The sequence below is a fragment of the Symphalangus syndactylus genome, chromosome 6, assembly GCF_028878055.3.
Source record: "Symphalangus syndactylus isolate Jambi chromosome 6, NHGRI_mSymSyn1-v2.1_pri, whole genome shotgun sequence".
NCBI classification, from domain to species: Eukaryota; Metazoa; Chordata; class Mammalia; order Primates; family Hylobatidae; genus Symphalangus; species Symphalangus syndactylus.
The window spans coordinates 54,461,398-54,480,560 of record NC_072428.2 but is presented as its reverse complement, the minus strand read 5'-3'; the positions used below and the strand labels follow the sequence as shown (position 1 = coordinate 54,480,560).

At 42.7% G+C, this 19,163-nt stretch overlaps 1 protein-coding gene across 13 annotated transcripts in view; it reads right to left on the bottom strand.

Annotated features, from left to right (window-relative positions):
- The window catches only part of PAAF1 (proteasomal ATPase associated factor 1), a 79,019-nt gene that overhangs the window by 10,402 nt on the left and 49,454 nt on the right, over nt 1-19,163 (bottom strand). For 12 of the 13 annotated variants that reach the window (XM_055282887.2, XM_063641371.1, XM_063641374.1 and 9 more), the window contains one exon: nt 18,590-19,050. In XM_055282887.2, the coding sequence (XP_055138862.1) occupies nt 18,973-19,050 (78 nt within the window). In that variant the 3' untranslated portion in view covers nt 18,590-18,972. Of the gene's footprint in view, nt 1-18,589; nt 19,051-19,163 lie in introns of those variants that run through there. The other variant, XM_063641372.1, reaches the window with a different exon arrangement.

Genomic DNA, 19,163 nt, shown 5'->3' with positions numbered 1-19,163 from the left:
TTTGACTATCCTTTTTACAAACTGACAGGCCGGGCATAGTGGCTCACACCTGTAATCCCAGCACTTGGGGAGGCCAAGGCAGATGGATCACCTGAGGTCAGGAGTACAAGACCAGCCTGACCAACATGGAGAAACCCCATCTCTACTAAAAATACAAAATAAGCTGGACATGGTGGTGCATGCCTGTAATCCCAGCTACTTGGGAGGCTGAGGCAGAAGAATTGCTTGAACCTGGGAGGCAGAGGTTGCGGTGAGCGGAGATCGTGACACTGCACTCTAGCCTGGGCAACAAGAACGAAACTCTGTCTCAAAAAAAAAAAAAAAAAAAAACTGACTAGTGGCTTTTTATGTTTTTTGAAAACAAATTCTTTGTTGATAATATGAAATACATATCCTTTCTTCAACTTGAAGCTTTTTTCACCTTTTTTAAAGTCAAATTTATCAATCTTTTCCTTTCTGGTTATATGTTTTGTGTGTGTCTAGTTCAAGAAATATTTCCTTATGTGAGGGCATAAAGATCTTCACCTATATGATCTTCCAAAAGTCCATTTCACATTTAAATATTTAACCCACCTAGAATTTATTTTTTTGTATATAGAGCAAGGTAGTATCTTTTTTAAAAGATATCCAACTGCCCAGATCATTTATTTAACTGTCCATTGTCTTCCCACCGATCTGTACTGACTGCTGTGTTAGATATGAAGTTTCCACATATGCATGGGTTGGTGTCTGGACTACTGTCCATTGGTCTATCACTGGGGCAATGTGTTGCTAGAAGGGCTGAGGCAAGACTTGCTTGTCTGACATAATGTAAAAGAGTCTTGGAACATGTCCTGGGTCCAGGGTCTAAAACCCCTCGTGGCCTTTGGAACACCAAGCTCTGTGCCAAAGGGTGGAAGGCTGCCCTGCCACACCACAATCTAAGCCCAGGGCATAAAACCCCTTGTGACTTGGATGGAATCCAGGGCTCAGGGAATAAAACCCCTTGTGGCCTCTGGAATGTGTCCAGACTTGCTGGCTCCTTGCTTCTTGCTGTCCCAGGTTTGTAAATTGATTGTTATCTTGAGATAGAAAAACATGTTCTCCAGTATCTCGAGTAGCAGAGCATACTCCATATGCTTAAAAGAAAATGCTAAACCGCCACAGCTATAGGTCAAACGCTTGATGCCCCACTTCCTTTCTACCCCCACATCCTCACGTCCTCACCATCTGCTTCTTTGTTTGATCACCAATAAAGAGTGTGGGCTCCCAGAGCTCAGGGCCTTCGCAGCCTCCATACTGGTGTTGGCCCCCTGGACCCACTTTATGCACTCTTATCTTGTCTCATTCCTTTGACTCCGCCAGACTTCGTAGCCCCCACGGCCTGGTGTTGGGTCTGATCACTCCAACATTTCTGGCACCCAATGTGGGGCGACAAAAACCCCTGTGAAGGAACGCTAGAGCATGCGGAAGCGGAGGACGCATTGTCAGAGGACATCCGAGGACGACTGAAAGAAGCTCAGTGGGTAAGCTGGGCGCTTGGAAGAACCAGGGTAACAATGGGACAGAATGAAAGCAAACATTCTGCTTATTTAAATTTCTTAAGGCATTTATTACGGAGAGGGGGAGTGAAAGTTAGTACTCAAAGTCTATTAACACTTTTCAGCACAGTAGAGCCGTTCTGCCCATGGCTCCCGGAACAAGGGACTATGGAGTTGGATAAATGGGAAAGAACTGGCAGAGATTTTAAAAAGGCATATAAAGATGGAGCCAAAATTCCAGTTTCTGTTTGGTCAGTGTGGGCGTTAATAAAGGCAGCTCTTGAGCCATTTCAGATGATGAGGCAGATTCAGATGAAGAAGAGGAGGATGAGTGTAAGAAACTAACATCAGATTCTGAATGCGAGGCACAGGAGCCGGAGGAAATCATAGAAAAGAAAGGAAAGCTGAAAAAGACATATTTTACTGGTCCATCGGCTCCGCCTGCTGAATTAAGCGAATGGCCACCTCCTCCCTCTCCCCCAATGGGTGAGAAAGTGAAGCAGCTGTAAAACTTACTGCTCCTGTAGTGACAACATTAAAATCTGAAGCAATTGGTGGTGCTATACAAAATTCTATTCAGAAGGCTAGAGCTGAAGGACACCTTGAAGCATGGCAATTTCCAGTTACTACAACCCAACAAGGAGGACAGAATATAGCTAATTGGGCCACTTTTCCTCTTAAGTTGTTAAAGGAATTCAAGCAAGCCATTAGTCAATATGGGCCAAATTCTCCTTTTGTGTGAACTTTACTAAAAAATGTGGCTCTTGATAATAGGTTAATACTATTAACCTATTATGATTGGGATACTTTAACACAATAGGTTAATACTATTAACCTATTGTGATTGGGATACTTTAACAAAATCTGTTCTCACTCCGTCTCTTGCAATTTAAAACTTGGTGGACTAATGAAGCTCAAACTCAGGCAAGAGAAAACACACAGGCAGAGCCGCCTGTGCCTGTGTCCTTTGAACAGTTAATGGGGGTCAGCCCTAATAGGGGTCGATTAGACAATCAAGCATTAATGGAGGATGTTGCCATTGCTCAGTTATGCTCTGTATGCTTAAGGGCATGGGAAAGAATAAATGTTATAGGGGAAAAATATCCATCTTTCAGTTCTATCCGACAAGGAACCATATACTGATTTTATTGCTCGGCTCCAGGAGGCTGTGTATAAAGCCATAACTGACAAAACAACCTCAAGATGTTGTAATAAAGCTTCTTGCATATGATAATGCCAATGCAGAATGTCAAACTGCTATTCGACCTATGAGGGGGAAGCCTCATTTGGCTGAGTATATTAAGGCTTGTGATGGCATCCGGGGTAACTTACATAAGGCTACTCTTTTAGCTCAGGCTATGGCTGGATTAAAAGCCGGAAAAAATATGCCTCGTTTCTCAGGTTCTTGTTTTAATTGTGGGCAATTTGGACACACAAAAAAGGAATGTAAAAAAGGAAATCAACAGGCAAATGTTACTACCAGTAAGCAGCAAAAAAGGTTCCGGTATCTGCCCCCGATATAAAAAGGGAAATCACTGGGCAAATCAGTGTCATTCTAAATTTAGCAAAGATGGGCAACCTCTCTCGGGCCCCTCAACAAACCGAGGCGTATCTGGCACAGCCAGCGCCCTTACAAACGTAAACAATTGTCCCCCACCACAGCAGGCAGTGCTGCCGTAGACCTCTGCAGCACAAGTCCTGTCTCCCTACTTCCTGGGGAGCCACCAAAGAAGGTCCCCAAGGGAGTTAGGGGCCCTTTACCCTCAGGAACAGTTGGTCTATTGCTTGGAAGGTCTAGTTTAAATTTAAGAGCTGTCACTGTACATACAGGAATAATTGATTCTGATTATACCAGAGAAATTCAACTAGTTATCAGTTCCTCAACTCCGTGGTCTGCTTCCCCAGGAGAAAGAATTGCTCAGTTGTTACTTCTACCTTATACAAAACTGGGAAGCAGCACAGTAAAAAGAATGGGAGGCTTTGGTAGTACAAATCCAGCAGGAAAGGCTGTCTATTGGGTTAATCAAGTGTCTGACAAAAGACCTATTTGTACAGTAACCATTCAAGGTAAAGACTTTGAGGGACTAGTAGATACTGGAGATGATGTTTCTATTATTGCTTTAGATCAATGGCCCCAGCATTGGCCCAAACAAAAGGCATCCATTGGTATTGCTGGAGTAGGAGCTGCCTCAGAAGTTTTTCAAAGTTCCTTAATTCTGCCATGTCAAGGGCCAGATGGCCAGGAAGGGACTCACTGCAACAATGAGGTGCTGAAATACCTATTCCTATGGATCAATATAGTAATAACAATCAACAAATGATGAAAAAAATGGGATATCTCCCGGGGAAAGGACTAGGAAAAAATGAAAATGGACAACCAGAACTTTAGAACTAAAAGGTTAAACAGAGTAAACTGGATTGGGGTATCAATTTTAGGAGCAGCCATTGTTGAGCCTCTGGCACCCATTCCTCTTGTTTCGCTAACTGCCAAACTGGTTTGGGTGGAACAATGGCCACTGAAACAAGAAAAACTGGAGGATTTAAAAAAATTGGTGCAAGAACAATTGCAAAAGGGACACATAGAGCCTACTTTCTCTCCTTGGAATTCTCCTATGTTTGTCATTAAGAAAAAATCAGGGAAATGGAAAATGTTAACAGACTTGAGGGCCATTAATGCTGTAATTCAACCCATGGGCGCGCTGCAACCAGGGCTGCCCTCCCCAACTATGATTCCTAAATACTGGCCTCTCATAGTGATAGATTTAAAAGATTGCTTTTTTACCATTCCTTTAACGACCCAAGATTATGAAAAATTTGCTTTTACTGTTCCCGTCATAAATAACAAAGAACCAGCAGATAGATACTATTGGAAAGTACTTCCACAAGGCATGTTAAATAGCCCAACTATTTGTCCAACTTATGTCAGAAAAGTTTTTAAGCCAGTTACAGAACAGTTTAAAAAATGTTATATCATCCATTACATGGATAATATCTTATGTGCAGCTGAAACTAGGGAGGAATTAATACTATGCTACGAACAGAAAAGGTTGTAACTGCTGAGGGATTAATCACAGCCCCCGATAAAATCCAAACTTCCACTCTATTTCAATATTTAGGAATGAAAGTAGAACAAAGTACTATTAAGCCTCAAAAGGTTCAAATTCAAAGAGATAATTTAAAAACTCTAAATGAGGCCAGGCGTGGTGGCTCATGCCTGTAATCCCAGCACTTTGGGAGGCTGAGGTGGGCAGATCACAAGGTCAGGAGATCAAGACCATCCTGGCTAACACGGTGAAACCTGTCTCTACTAAAAATACAAAAAATTAGCCAGGCGTGGTGGTGGGTGCCTGTAGTCCCCGCTACTAGGGAGGCTGAGGCAGGAGAATGGCATGAATCCAGGAGGCGGAGCTTGCATGAGCTGAGATCGCACCACTGCACTCCAGCCTGGGTGACAAAGTGAGACTCTGTCTCAAAAAAAAAAAAAAAAAAAAAAAAAAAAAATACGGCCGGGCGCGGTGGCTCACGCTTGTAATCCCAGCACTTTGGGAGGCCGAGGCGGGCGGATCACGAGGTCAGGAGATCGAGACCACGGTGAAACCCCGTCTCTACTAAAAATACAAAAAAAATTAGCCAGGCGTCGTGGCAGGCGCCTGTAGTCCCAGCTACTCGGAGAGGCTGAGGCAGGAGAATGGCATGAACCCGGGAGGCGGAGCTTGCAGTGAGCCGAGATTGCGCCACTGCACTCCAGCCTGGGAGACAGAGCGAGACTCCGTCTCAAAAAAAAAAAACAAAAAAAAAAACCCTCTAAATGATTTTCAAAAATTATTAGGAGAGATTAATTGGATTCATCCCACTTTAGGCATTCCTACTTATGCTATGTCTCACCACTTTTCTACCTTATGAGGTGATTCTGATCTTAACAGCAAATGCTCTCTATCCAAAGAAGCATTGTAAGAACTTCAGTTAACTGAAGAAAAAATTCATCAGGCACAAGTGACTCGAATTGATCTACTACAGCCATTACAGTTTTTAATTTTCCTACTAAACATTCAACTACAGGTGTTACTGTTCAACAGGATGATCTAGTTGAGTGCCTTTTTCTACCTCACAATACAACGAAAACACTTACTCTGTACTTAGATCAAATTGCTGTACTGATAGGTCAAGCAAGGCTGTATACAACAAAATTAATGGGATATGATCCAAATTAAATTATAGTTCCTTTAAATAAACAACAAATTCAGCAAGCTTATGTTAACTCCCAGAAATGGCAAGTTAATTTAGCTGGTTTTATTGGTATACTTGATAATCATTATCCTAAATCCAAAATATTCCAATTTCTAAAATTGACATCATGGATATTACCCTCCACTACTCAAAAGACCCCTATTGGAGGGGCCAATACTGTTTTTACTGATGGATCTAGTAATGGAAAGGCCTCATTTGCAGGACCTCAACAACAAGTTTTTCAAACTGACTTTGCTTCTGCTCAAAGGGCTGAACTTATGGCTGTAATTACAGTACTAAAAACCTTTAAACAGCCAGTAAACATTATTTCTGATTCGGCCTATGTGATGCAAGCCACACAAAATATTGAATGTGCCTTAACTGAAAATGTAACTGATGATCAACTCAATCTTTTATTTCATTCTTTACAACAAGCAGTACAACAAAGGCATTCTCCTTTGTATATCACTCATATAAGAGCACATACTAACCTCCCCATCCCTTAAACCAAATTCAATCAAAGGGCAGAAGATGCACTGGTTTCTGCAGCTTTTACTGATGCACAAACATTCCATTCTTTAACCCATCCTAATGCTGCAGGCCTTGGAAACAGATATGGCTTATCTTGGAAACAGGCTAAAGAAATTGTACAACATTGCTCTGCCTGCCAAGTCTTACATCTGCCACATCAAGGAACAGGAGTTAACCCTAGAGGTTTATCTCCAAATTCCATCTGGCAGATGGATGTAACACATGTTCCTGCCTTTGGAAAGTTGTCCTTTGTTCATGTTTCAGTAGACACTTAGTCACATTTTATTTGGGCCACATGTCAAACAGGAGAAGCTACAGCTCATGTTAAAAGACATCTTTTATCTTGCTTTGCAGTTATGGGAATCCCAGAAAAAATCAAAACTGATAACGGCCCAGGGTAATGTAGTAAAGCTATGGCTACATTTTTTCAACAATGGAATATTACCCATACTACAGGTATTCCATATAACTCACAAGGACAAGCAATAGTTGAAAGAGCTAATCATACCTTAAAAACTCAAATACAAAAGCAAAAAGGGGGAGACCAGGAATATAAAACACTGCATATGCAATTACACTTAGCTTTATTAACATTAAATTTTCTAAATTTACAAAAAGATCAATCCATGACTGCAGCTGAGCAACACTTGACAGGACAAAAGGAAAACAAAAAGGCCGGACAAGATATATGATGGAGGGATACTCACACAAAAAGCTGGGAAAAAGGAAAGATACTTAAGTGGGGAAGAGGATTTGCTTGTGTTTCTCCAGGTGAAAATCAGGTACCTGTGTGGGTGCCCCCCAAACATCTGAAGATCTATCATGAGCCACACCAGGAAGAGAGGACTCTGGGAAGAGCCAGAGCTCCCAATATGAGTGATGGCATGAATGAACATCTCAGAGACAAAAGAGAAAACTGAGAATACTCGTCAGGTGGATCCTCCAACATGGGGACAAATCAAGAAGCTGGTGCAGATGGCAGAGGACAGCTTGAGAGCACAGAACAAACCAAAATCAACTAGTAATTTAATGGTAGCCATGCTGGCAGTACTCACTGTGGCGATAAGCCTCCCTACTGTAGGCCACTGGAAGCCTCCCTACTGTAAAATATGCCCAAAATTTTACTTATTGGGCATATGTCCCATTTCCTCCTTTAATTAGGTCTGTGAGTTGGATGGACCTGGTTATTGAGGTGTACACCAATGACAGTACCTGGATGCCTGAGCCCATAGATAATCAAGGGCCAATGCATTCTAATGAGGAAGGGATGAAAATGAATATATCAATAGCACATAAATATCTTCCAATATGCCTGGGACCTGCCACTGGATGCTTACAAATTGGCACACAAGTCTGGTTGGCAGTAATCCCTGGAAAAAATAAATCACAGGCTGCTTTACAAATGATTTCAGGGCAAAGTTTAACATATAACCATTCCAGCCCTAAAACTCAGCAATTCCGTCCAAACAAGCTCAAACGTAAGCAAAATAAAGTTTGGTTTGAAGGTGTAGATACTTGGACTTGAGAAGATTGTATAGCAAGTAAGGCTGAGGTGCTACAAAAGAATTCCTATGGAATTGTCACTGATTGGTCCCCTAAGGGGATTTTTAAACCATTTGCACCAGAAGGCCCTCTTGTAAAGCAAATTTAACAAACTGATGGAATCACTGGCAATGGAATCATACACAATACATTCAGATGGAAGCTGATGCCCCTATCATATGCAATCCTGCTGGCATTGTTGCCCCTAGTCCAAAAATGATATCTCCTGCCATAGGACAGGAACATTCAGAATTATGAAAATTAGCAGTAGCTCAAAGTTCAATTAAAATTTGGGAGGGTAAATATGAAAAGTACAGTGGGGAGGGAGGTAAGGATAAATGTGCTCTTTCTTTTCTTTCCAACAGGATGTTTTGGATTCAAAGTTGTGTTCGACCACCGTTTATGTTAGCAATAGGAAATGTTACTATTGATATAAATACACACTCTGTTACCTGCCCAGAATGTCGCCTATTTACCTGCATTAACTCAACTTTTGATAAAAAAACAAAACAAAACAAAACAAAACTATTTTGTTAATTAGAGCCAGGGAAGGAGTTTGGATCCCTGTGTCTCTAAATAGACCATGGGAAGCATCACTATTCATATTATAACTGAAATCCTTAGGAAACTTTTATCCCATTCAAAAAGATTTATAGTGGCTCTCATATTTGCTATAATTGGCCTCACTGCTGTTACTACTACTGCTGCAGTAGCTGGTGTGGCTTTACAGTCATCTGTGCAAACTGCTGAATTTGTTGATAAGTGGCAGAAAAATTCCACAAAATTATGGAACTCTCAGGTTCAAACAGATAAAAAAATAGTTAATCAAATTAATGATCTCTATCAGACTGTAATTTGGATGGGGGATCGTATTATGAGTTTAGAAAATAGAATTCAAATACAATGTGACTGGATACATCTGATTTTTGTATCACTTCCCATAGTTATAATGAAACAGAACACCAACAGGAAAAAGTTAAACATCATTTGGAAGGAAAAGAGGAAAATCTCACCCTCGATATCGTAAAACTAAAAGAGCAGGTTTTTGAAACCTCTCAGGCTCACTTAACCCTGCTCCCTGGAACCGATATTTTGAGCAGGCAGCTGATGGGTTGTCTGCAATCAATCCTCTTAAATGGATTAAGGCCACTGGAAGTTCTACATTTGTAAACTTTATTCTAATAATTATGTGCTTGTGCTGTCTCATGTTAGTTGACAAATGCAGAAGCCGCCTCTGGAGAGAAAGCCGCTGCCGAGAACAAGCAATGACAGCTGTGGCGGTTTTGCAAAAAAGAAAAGGGAGACATGTTGGTAGAAGGGCTGAGGCAAGACTTGCTTGTCTGACATAATGTAAAAGAGTCTTGGAACATGTCCTGGGTCCAGGGTCTAAAACCCCTCGTGGCCTTTGGAACATCAAGCTCTGTGCCAAAGAGTGGAAGGCTGCCCTGCCGTACCACAATCTAAGCTCAGGGCATAAAACCCCTCGTGGCTTGGATGGAATTCAGGGCTCAGGGCATAAAACACCTCGTGGCCTCTGGAATGTGTCTAGACTTGCTGGCTCCTTGCTTCTTGCTCTCCCAGGCTCGTAAATTGATTGTATCTTGAGGTAGAAAAACATGTTCTCCATTATCTCGAGTAGCAGAGCATATTCCATATGCTTAAGAGAAAATGCTAAACCACCACAGCTATAGGTCAAACGCTTGATGCACCACTTCCTTTCTACTCCCACGTCCTCACGTCCTCACCACCTTCTTTGATCACCAAAAAATAGTGTGGGCTTCCAGAGCTCAGGGCCTTCGCAGCCTCCATACTGGTGTTGGCCCCCTGTACCCACTTTATGCACTCTTGTCTTATCTCATTCCTTTGACTCCGCCAGACTTCGTAACCCCCACAGCCTGGTGTTGGGTCTGATCACCCCAACACAATGCCACACAATATAACCTTCTTTTTCTCTCCCTCTCCCCATTCTTTTTCTTCAGGAGTATCTTCCCTAAGTACTACTCCTTCAGTCAGCCTCTTCTTTGTTGTTGTTTTGAGGCAGGGTCTCATTCTGTCACCAAGGTTGGAGTGCAGTGGCATGATGCGTGATCACAGCTCACTGCAACCTCCACCTCTTGGATTCAAGTGATCCTCCCGCCTCAGCCTCCAGAGTAGCTGGGACCACAAGGGCATGCCACCATGCTCAGATAATTTTTTTTTTTTTTTGAGATGGAGTCCTGCTCTGTTGCCCAGGCTGGAGTGCAGTAGTGCTATCTCGGCTCACTGCAACCTCTGCCTCCTGGGTTCAAGTGATTCTCCTGCCTCAGCCTCCTGAGTAGCTGGGATTACAGGTGTGTGCCACCACACCCAGCTAATTTTTGTATTTTTAGTAGAAACAGGGTTTCACCATCTTGACCAAGCAGGTCTTGAACTCCTGACCTCATGATCCACCAGCCTCGGCCTCCCAAAGTGCTGGCATTACAGGTGTGAGCCACCATGCCCAGCCAATTTTTTTTTTAAATAATCTGTGGTAGAAACCAGGTTTCACCATGTTGCCCAGGCTGATCTTGAACTCCTGAGCTCAAGTGATCCACCGGCCACCACCTCCCAAAGTGCTGAGATTACAGACATGAGCCACCACACCCAACCAGTCAGCCTCTTACTCCCCTCAAATGGAAACGTGTTAAGAAAGCATCTGGCCGGGTGCGCTGGCTCAGGCCGGGTGCAGTGGCTCACCTGTAATCCCTGCACTTTGGGAGGCCAAGGCTGGTAGATCACCTGAGTTCAGGAGTTCGAGACCAGCCTGGCCAACATGGCGAAACCCCGTCTCTACAGAAAAAAATACAAAAACTAAACAGGTGTGGTGGCAGGGGCCTGTAATCCCAGCTACTCGGGAGGCTGAGGCAGGGAGAAATCACCTGAACCCAGGAGGCAGAGGCTGTGGTGAGCTGAGATCATGCCATTGCACTCCAGCCTGGGCAACAGAGCGAGACTCCATCTCAATTAAAAAAAAAAAAAAAGAATCTCACATCACTCATATACGGAAAAAGGAGTGCTGTGTTTAAAATCTCATCTCTAACTGCAGAAGGAAAAGCTTGGTTCCCAGATGGCATTTCAGATACTAGTGCTTGAGATATTGAAGAACTTTCCTGGGTCTCTGAAACCACACTGTTACAGAGGATGGCCTGCCTTAAAGTAGCTCTTTCATATTATTTGAAGCAAAAGGCTTACTTTAGGTGTATTTGGAGTAAGTAAAACACGCTTTTGGAGGTGGGCCAAAGGACAGAAAAGTCAATTAAAGAGCTAAAAAATAAAGTGCAAGTTTTGGGTAAATTGAGTGGTCAGAAAGTGACCAAATCTTCATGCTGCCGAGCTCACTTGCCAGTTGTATGACTTGAAGCAAGCTTGCTTAATGGCCCTAAGCCTAAGTTTGTTTGCGTAAATGGGATTATTAACAATCAACTGTAACACAGGGTTGGTAGGAAAATACATAAAGTTATAGGTGGCCAGATGGGCCCAATGGATCCTCCTACTTCAGCCACTTGTAATCCTAACATTTTGGGAGGCAGAGGCAGAGGGTTGCTGAGGCCAAGAGTTCGAGACCATCCTGGGCACCATAGCCAGACCCCGTGTCTACAAAAAATTAAAATAATAATAATAAAAGTTATAGGAAAGCATGTAGCATACAGAAGATGCTCCCTCAGCCTTGAGGCAGTCGAGTCAAAAACCAGGTTCAAATCCTATCTGTTAGTTACTAGTTTTCTGACCTTAAACAATTATTTCTTAGCCACATTTTCCTATTTACAAAATGAAAATACGGAATTACCCTTTTAATGTTTTGCATTACCAAGCCTTCTTTTGAATTTTAATTTACATTTGTTTAATTACTAATGAAGCTGAGCATCTTTTCACGTTTGCTGGTCATTTGTTTCACTCTTACCACTAGAAAAGAAATGTATTAAAATGAAAATCCAGAGGGCTGGGAGAAGGCCTTGCTCAGCCTAGGCCTGGCTGAGGTGGAGGGAGAGAGGAAGACCCCATCTGAGTGACAACCATGTGTGCAGGGGGCGGGTAAAACAGGAGATGGGCTGTGTGCTGGCAGGTTGGTTACTCATAGAGGTACTGTGACAGTACCTCTGTGAGTGACTACCTTGAGGATTATGAGAGGCAAGTTCCTCACTGTTGAAGAAAGGAAGTATATACGTGGAAGGCTAAAATAAAACCTGTGGAGGTGGGCTGGAATTGGAGATATCAGTGTGAACTCATGCTTTTTACTATAGAACGATGGATGTGGAAAGGGCCATTCATGTACTGTCCCCGATAGGGCCCCAAAGCAGGAACACTCCAGTAACAAAGTATACTAGCGCCCGGATCTTGGTTTCTGAATACCATTCTCTACCAAATGGAACCAAGGCCACATACACAAGTGACTGGTTCTAGGGATGGGGCTGGAAAAATACAAGGTGAGGCTGGAACATCTTGTGGTACCCGAAAATATGGAAGTGCTCAGAGAATGAGGGGAACATGTCAAAAGGACACAGGATCCAGCTTGAAGGAGTGTCCACTGGCCAAACTGGGACAATTTTAACATCAAAGTAAATAAAAGTAAGAATGAGTTGTAATCATAGAATACGAATCCATGAGTAGTCCACACTGATATATCTATGAATGAACAAACAAGCAAATGACTAAATAAATAAATAAATGGGGCAGAAGGGAAAGTTCTACCTTATGGTAGAATGCTAATTATAAATATAGAAAGAATGATGGAATAAGAAAGTCACCCTTTGGCAATTATTAATAGCATGGGAATAACTCATTCAGACAAGAATCATCTAAGAATGCTAAAACCAGTTGATGCAAGTTTCATGGGAACAGGATATTTATATAGTTTCAAAGTAGCTCCCCACAAAATGCTTATTAATTTTCTGTGGAGAAACCTGGAAGACACCATTTTAACCACCTTAACATCAACAGACTATAACTTTAAAAATGGAAAAAAACAAGGACATGGCTGGGTGCGGTGGCTCACGCCTGTAATTCCAGCACTTTGGGAGGCTGGGGCAGGTGGATCACTTGAGGTCAGGAGTTCACTTGACTGACATGGTGAAACCCCGTCTCTACTAAAAATGCAAAAATTAGCCGGGCGTCGTGGCACATGCCTGTAATCCCAGCTACTCAGGAGGCTGAGGCAGGAGAATCGCCTGAACCCAGGAGATGGAGATTGCAGTGAGCCGAGATCACACCATTGCACTCCAGCCTGGGCAGCAAGAGCGAAACTCCATCTCAGAAAAAAATAAAATAAATAAAAAACAAGGACATGGAAAAATCAGAATCCTCGTATACTGCTAGAGGATGTAAAATGGTTACAGCCACTTTGGAAAACAGTTGGTAGCCCCTCAGAAAGTTAAATATAGGTACCATATGACCCAGCAATTCCACTGTTAGGTATATACCAAATAGAACTGAAGGCATATGTTAACATAAGAACTTGCACATGAATGTGCTAGCAGTGTATTTCATAATAGCTAAAAAGTGGAAACAGCCCAAATGTCAGCCCATTCATCAACTGATGAATGGATAAACAAAATGCGGTATATCCATACAATGACATATGTCAGGTCTCTCCAGAGAAGCAGGACAAATAAGATGTGTAGGTTCTGTTTTCATATAGATACGTGTGTGTATGTGTATATATACATAGAAAGAGAGAGAGACATTTAAGGAATTGGCTCACAGGAGGCTTGGCAAATCTGGAGACTCAGGGAAGAACTGCAGTCTGAGTCCAAAGGCAGTCTGTTGACAGAACTTCTTGCTTGGGGAACAACAGTCTTTGTTGTATTAAGGTCTTCAACTGATTGGATGTGGCCCACTCACACTATCACACTATGGAGGGTAATCTGCTTTACTCAAAATCCACTGATTTTATTTTATTCATTTATTTTTTGAGACATGGTATTGCTCTGTTGCCTAGGCTGGAGCTCAGTGGTATGATCATGGCTCACTGAAGCCTTGACTTTCTGGGCCCAATCGATCCTCCTACTTCAGCCTCTTGAGTAGTTGGACTTGAGTAGCTCGACTTGAGTAGCTTGCCCGGCCCCAAAATTCACTGATTTTAAATGGTCATCTCATAAAAAAAAATACCTTGAAAGAAACATCCAGAAAATTGACCAACCATCTGGGCACCATGGCCAGTCAAGCTGACACATAAAATTTACCATCACAATGGTAATAGAGTAATAGAATCTAACAATTACATATTACTCTCAAATGAGTCAGAAAAAATATAGCATATATAACCTGTGTACATATATACAGAAAGAGAGTGATAAAGCAAACATAACAAAAAGTTGACAACTGGGCCAGGCACAGTGGCTCACGCCTGTAATCCCAGCACTTTGGGAGTCTGAGGCAGGCGGATCATTTGAGGTCAGGAGTTTGAGACCAACCTGGCCAACACAGTGAAACCCTGTCTCTATTAAAAATACAAAAATCAGCCAGGTGTGGTGGTGCACCCTTGTAATCCCAGCTACTCAGGAGACTGAGGCAGGAGAATTGCTTGAACCTGGGAGGCAGAGGTTGCAGTGAGGCAAGATCGCGCTACCTCACTCCAGCCTGGGCGACAGAGTGAGACTCTGTCTCAAAAAAAAAAAAAGTCAACAACTGGGAGATTCGGGTGAGGGTGTACTGAAATCCTTGATGCTATTCCTTTTTATTCTTTTTATTATTTTTAAATATTTCTCATGTCTGTTTCCTATCCTTCATACTATCTTGCAATTTTTCTGCAAGTTTAAGGTTATTGGCAAAATAAAAGTTAAAATAGAAAAAGAACATAAAGTATATGCACAAAGAGTATTGTTTAGAAAAGAAATCTACCTATTGTGAGGCCTGTGCCTGGTACCAAGCACATGCTGAATAGCTGATGCTGCTGCCAGCTTTTCAGGTCTGGAGAGAAAGGTATTTCTCATAAGAAGTCACAAGGGGGCATCCCAAAGCCAAGAAACACCGTCTAGCACAGAAGTTCACTGAGTCTGTAGAGCCGTCAGTGTCCTACCCTTCCTTACCCAGAATGCACTCCTTAATCCTAAAGAAAAAAAAGAAAAAGCTTTGTCTGCTAAAAGCAGGGGCTCCTTCCTTTCACAGTGGACAAGGCTATGGAGCACCTGAGAGCTGGCCTCCTTTCCTTCTGTTTGGGTCTGGATTTCAGAGCAGCTGTCAAGGGTCACTGCATATATCACAACCAGGACATCGACTCTGGAGACGTATGAAAAGGAGCGGACGAATGTGGTGGCAATGTAGAAGAGTGAGCCCTGGAATGAGAACTCACAGACATTCACGTGTTGTGTGTACTCAGCCATATCCTTCCTTATCCTGTTTTCTTTTCTTTTAATTGATTTTTTAATTGTAAATGGACAATTTATTCTTGTTTATAATTATGGGTCACAAAGTCCTATTGTGACTTATAAATGCAATGTGGAATAATTAAATCAATCCAGTTAACATATCCATCACCTTAAATGTTTAACATTTTTTGGGTTGAGAACATTTGAAATTTATTCTTAGCAATCTACCATGCTATGCAATAGATCTCAAAAAACAATATATTCTTCCTGAGACTTTGCACCCTATGACCATCATTTCCCCATTCCTCCTCCCTGCGTCTCTGTAACCACCATTCTACTCACTGCTTCTATATATATAAATATATATACATATATACACATATATACGTATATATACACACACACACACACACACACATATATATATATTTTTTTTTTTGAGACGGAGTCTCGCTCTGTTGCCCAAGCTGGAGTGTAGTGGTGCAATCTCAGCTCACTGCAACTTCCACCTCCTGGGTTCAAGCAATTCTCCTGCCTCAGCCTCTTGAGTAGCTGGGATTACAGGTGCCCACCACCATGCCTGGCTAATTTTTGTATTTTTAGTAGAGACAGAGTTTCCTCATGTTGCCCAGGCTGGTCTCCAATTCCTGGGCTCAAGCGATCCACCCACCCCAGCCTCCCAAAGTGCTGGGATTACAGGCGTGAGCCACCATGCCGGTTCTTCCACTCACTGCTTCTATGAGTTCAAATGTTTCAGATTCTACAAATAAATGCCAACATTTCTTCCTGTTTTCTTTTTTCTTTTTTTTTTCTTGAGACAGAGTCTCGCTCTGTCACCCAGGCTGGAGTGCTGTGGCCCGATCTCAGCTCACTGCAAGCTCCGCCTACCGGGTTCACGCCATTCTCCTGCCTCAGCCTCCCAAGTAGCTGGGACTACAGGTGCCTGCCACCATGCCCGGCTAAATTTTTTTTGTATTTTTTGTAGAGACAGGGTTTCACTGTGTTAGCCAGGATGGTCTCGATCTCCTTACCTTGTGATCCACCCGCCTCGGCCTCCCGAAGTGCTGGGATTACAGGCGTGAGCCACCGCGCCTGGCCCATTTCATCCTGTTTTCATTTTTTTTTTTTTTTTTTTTTGAGATGGAGTTTCACTCTTGTTGCACAGGCTGGAGTGCAATGGCACAATCTCAGCTCACCGCAACCTCTGCCTCCCAGGGATCAAGTGATTCTCCTGCCTCAGCCTCCCAAGTAGCTGGGATTACAGACATGTGCCATCATGCCCGGCTAATTTTGTATTTTTAGTAGAGACAGGGTTTCTCCATGTTGGTCAGGCTGGTCTCAAACTCCTGACCTCAGGTGATCCACCCGTCTTGGCCTCCCAAAGTGCTGGGATTATAGGTGTGAGCCACCATGCCCAGCCTCATCTTGTTTTCTTAATCTGACTTCTTAGATGTTCCACCTGGAGCTCCTAGGATTTAATATTTCTAAGTTCTGGAATATGTCCATTCTGGTCTACCTGACCCTGTCACAAATTGCACCTTGAAGTGAAATTGCTCTAGTCACAAAGGTCTCTTGCTACCTGCCTGTGATTACACAGTGCAGCAGAAGGTGTATAGACTGTCCAAGGTCCAAATGAAGCCTCTGGTATTCAATGTATTGAGTCTCAGTTTCCTTATCAGAATAAAACAATAATATTCGCTTTTTGAGTCTTGTAAGAATTAGATATATAAATATAGTATCTAGAACAGAGTAGATATTAAATGAATTGCACTATTTTCTTTTTACACTTTGGTTTAAGCAACAGGGTGTCGTAGAAAAAAATGGGATTTAAAGTTAAGACAAAGTTCCTGGTTGAGTGCCGTGGCTCATGCCTGTAATGCCAGCACTATGAGAGGCCAAGGTGGGAGGAATACTTGAGTTCAGGAGTTTCAGACTAGCCTGGGCAACATGGTGAGACTCCGTCTCTACAAAAAATTTAAAAAATTAGCCGAGTGTGGTGGTGTGCACCCATGGTTTCAGCTACTTGGGAGGCTGAAGTGGGAGAATTGCTTGAGCCCAGGAGGTTAAGGCTGAAGCTGTAATCATGCCAACGCATTCCAGCCTGGGCAACAGAACAAGACCCTGTCTTAAAAAAAAAAAAAAAATGTACATGAGAATATGCCTTTAAGAACTCTGGCGGCCGGGTACAGTGGCTCACATCTGTAATCCCAGCACTTTGGGAGGCCCAGGCAGGTGGATCACAAGGTCAGGAGTTCGAGACCAGCCTGGCCAACATGGTGAAACCCCGTCTCTAATAAAAATACAAAAAAAAATTAGCCGGGTATGGTGGTGCATGCCTGCAGTCCCAGCTACTAGGGAGGCTGAGGCAGAAGAATCGTTTGAACCTGAGAGGTGGAGGTTGCAGTGAGCCAAGATTGCACTAGTCTGGGTGACACAGCAAGACTCTGTCTCAAAAAAAAAAAAAGAACTCTGTCAACAACATTATTACCCCAGCCAGAAATGACCTTCCTCCCTTAAATAAATTGAAATCTTAATCTGCATGTCCCAGCTCAAGTGTTACATCTTTCAAGAAACTTTTCTCTACTAATCTCAAAAATATAAATAATATGGTATCCATATTCTGGACATTGTTAAAAAAGAATGAGGAACATCTATATGTACTGAGATGGAAAATCTGAGACATTAAGTGAAAATAAGCCACGGAATACATACATTATGATTCCATTTTTATGTTTAGAGAAAAAAGGAGGTGACCATGCCATTCTCTTGCTTAAAACCCTTCAGTGGTTCCCCACTGCCAACCATGTGAAGTCTGAGCTCCTTAGCTAACATTCGTGCTCCTTCACCATTTGGGCTCTGCCAACCTCTGTGGCCTCATCTCCTACAGACCAGTCTTGTCATTTTGAGCCCTGGGTTCCAGCTGTGACTAAAGTGCCCTCCACCATCTCTTCCTCTAGATCAGTGGCTCTCAAGCTTTAGCATACATCAGAATCACCTGGAATGCTTGTTAAACTACAGACTGCTGGCTGTACCTGTAGAATTTCTGATTTAGGTCTAGTATTGGGCCTAACAATTTCTATTTCCTGTCAAGTTCCAAGGTGATACTGATGCTGCTGTTCTAAGAACCACACTTTGACAGCCAATGCCTTTACAATGATTATGACTCAGTTTCCTCACCTACATACATATAGGCTGGCCAATCATGTTGGTTTGAGACTGCCCCAGTTTTAGCACTGAAAGTTTCAAGTCACAGAAAACCCCTTAGTTCCAAGCAAACTGGGACAGTTGGTTACCACCTGCATAAGAATCTCTCCCAGGTTGCAGCTTACAGGACATTTATTGCTACTGCCAAGCAGGCCTTCTCTATGGCCAGGCAACAGGGAGTGCTGAGGAAGGAATTCCATCGTCCTGACCAACTTTTTGCTGGAGTAAGAGTATTTAACAAAGTTTTTCATATTCAGGCACCTCCAAACATATTTTCTTTATTTCCTCCAGGGAACAGGCTTTAGTACTGAAGTCCTTGTAAACATTTACCACAACTGGTTTAAGAACAAACTAAAAGCATCTATATCCTTGCCCTGTGTTGCTGGGGTGAGTTTATACAAGGAGAAGTTGGGACAAATGCAGTTGGCACAATGACCTTCTTACTCAGTTCAAAGTAGATCTTGGGATGAGAGTTCCATACAGCCAGTACAGCTGACTTTCTGTGATTTCCAAGGGGTGCCCAAGACATTAAACGCCATGGTCCTTGGGAAGGACTGATGATGTTTCTGCTCATTGTTGATCAGGGTCAAACCTTTTCACTAACCAGGACTGCTCTTTCCAAGAAGTCAGAGGTCAGAAAGCTGGTAGCGTCGTACAAGACCATCTCGACAGCATGTGTAGATCTGCTTCTCCCATGTGGCTACCTAGAACACAAGAATTCACAGTTTAAAGGAAGCCTGGGATTCTTCCATTTCAAAAAGATGGAGGCTTATGATTGACACACACTAGTCCCAGGGAGTCTGAGGAGGCTTTATGA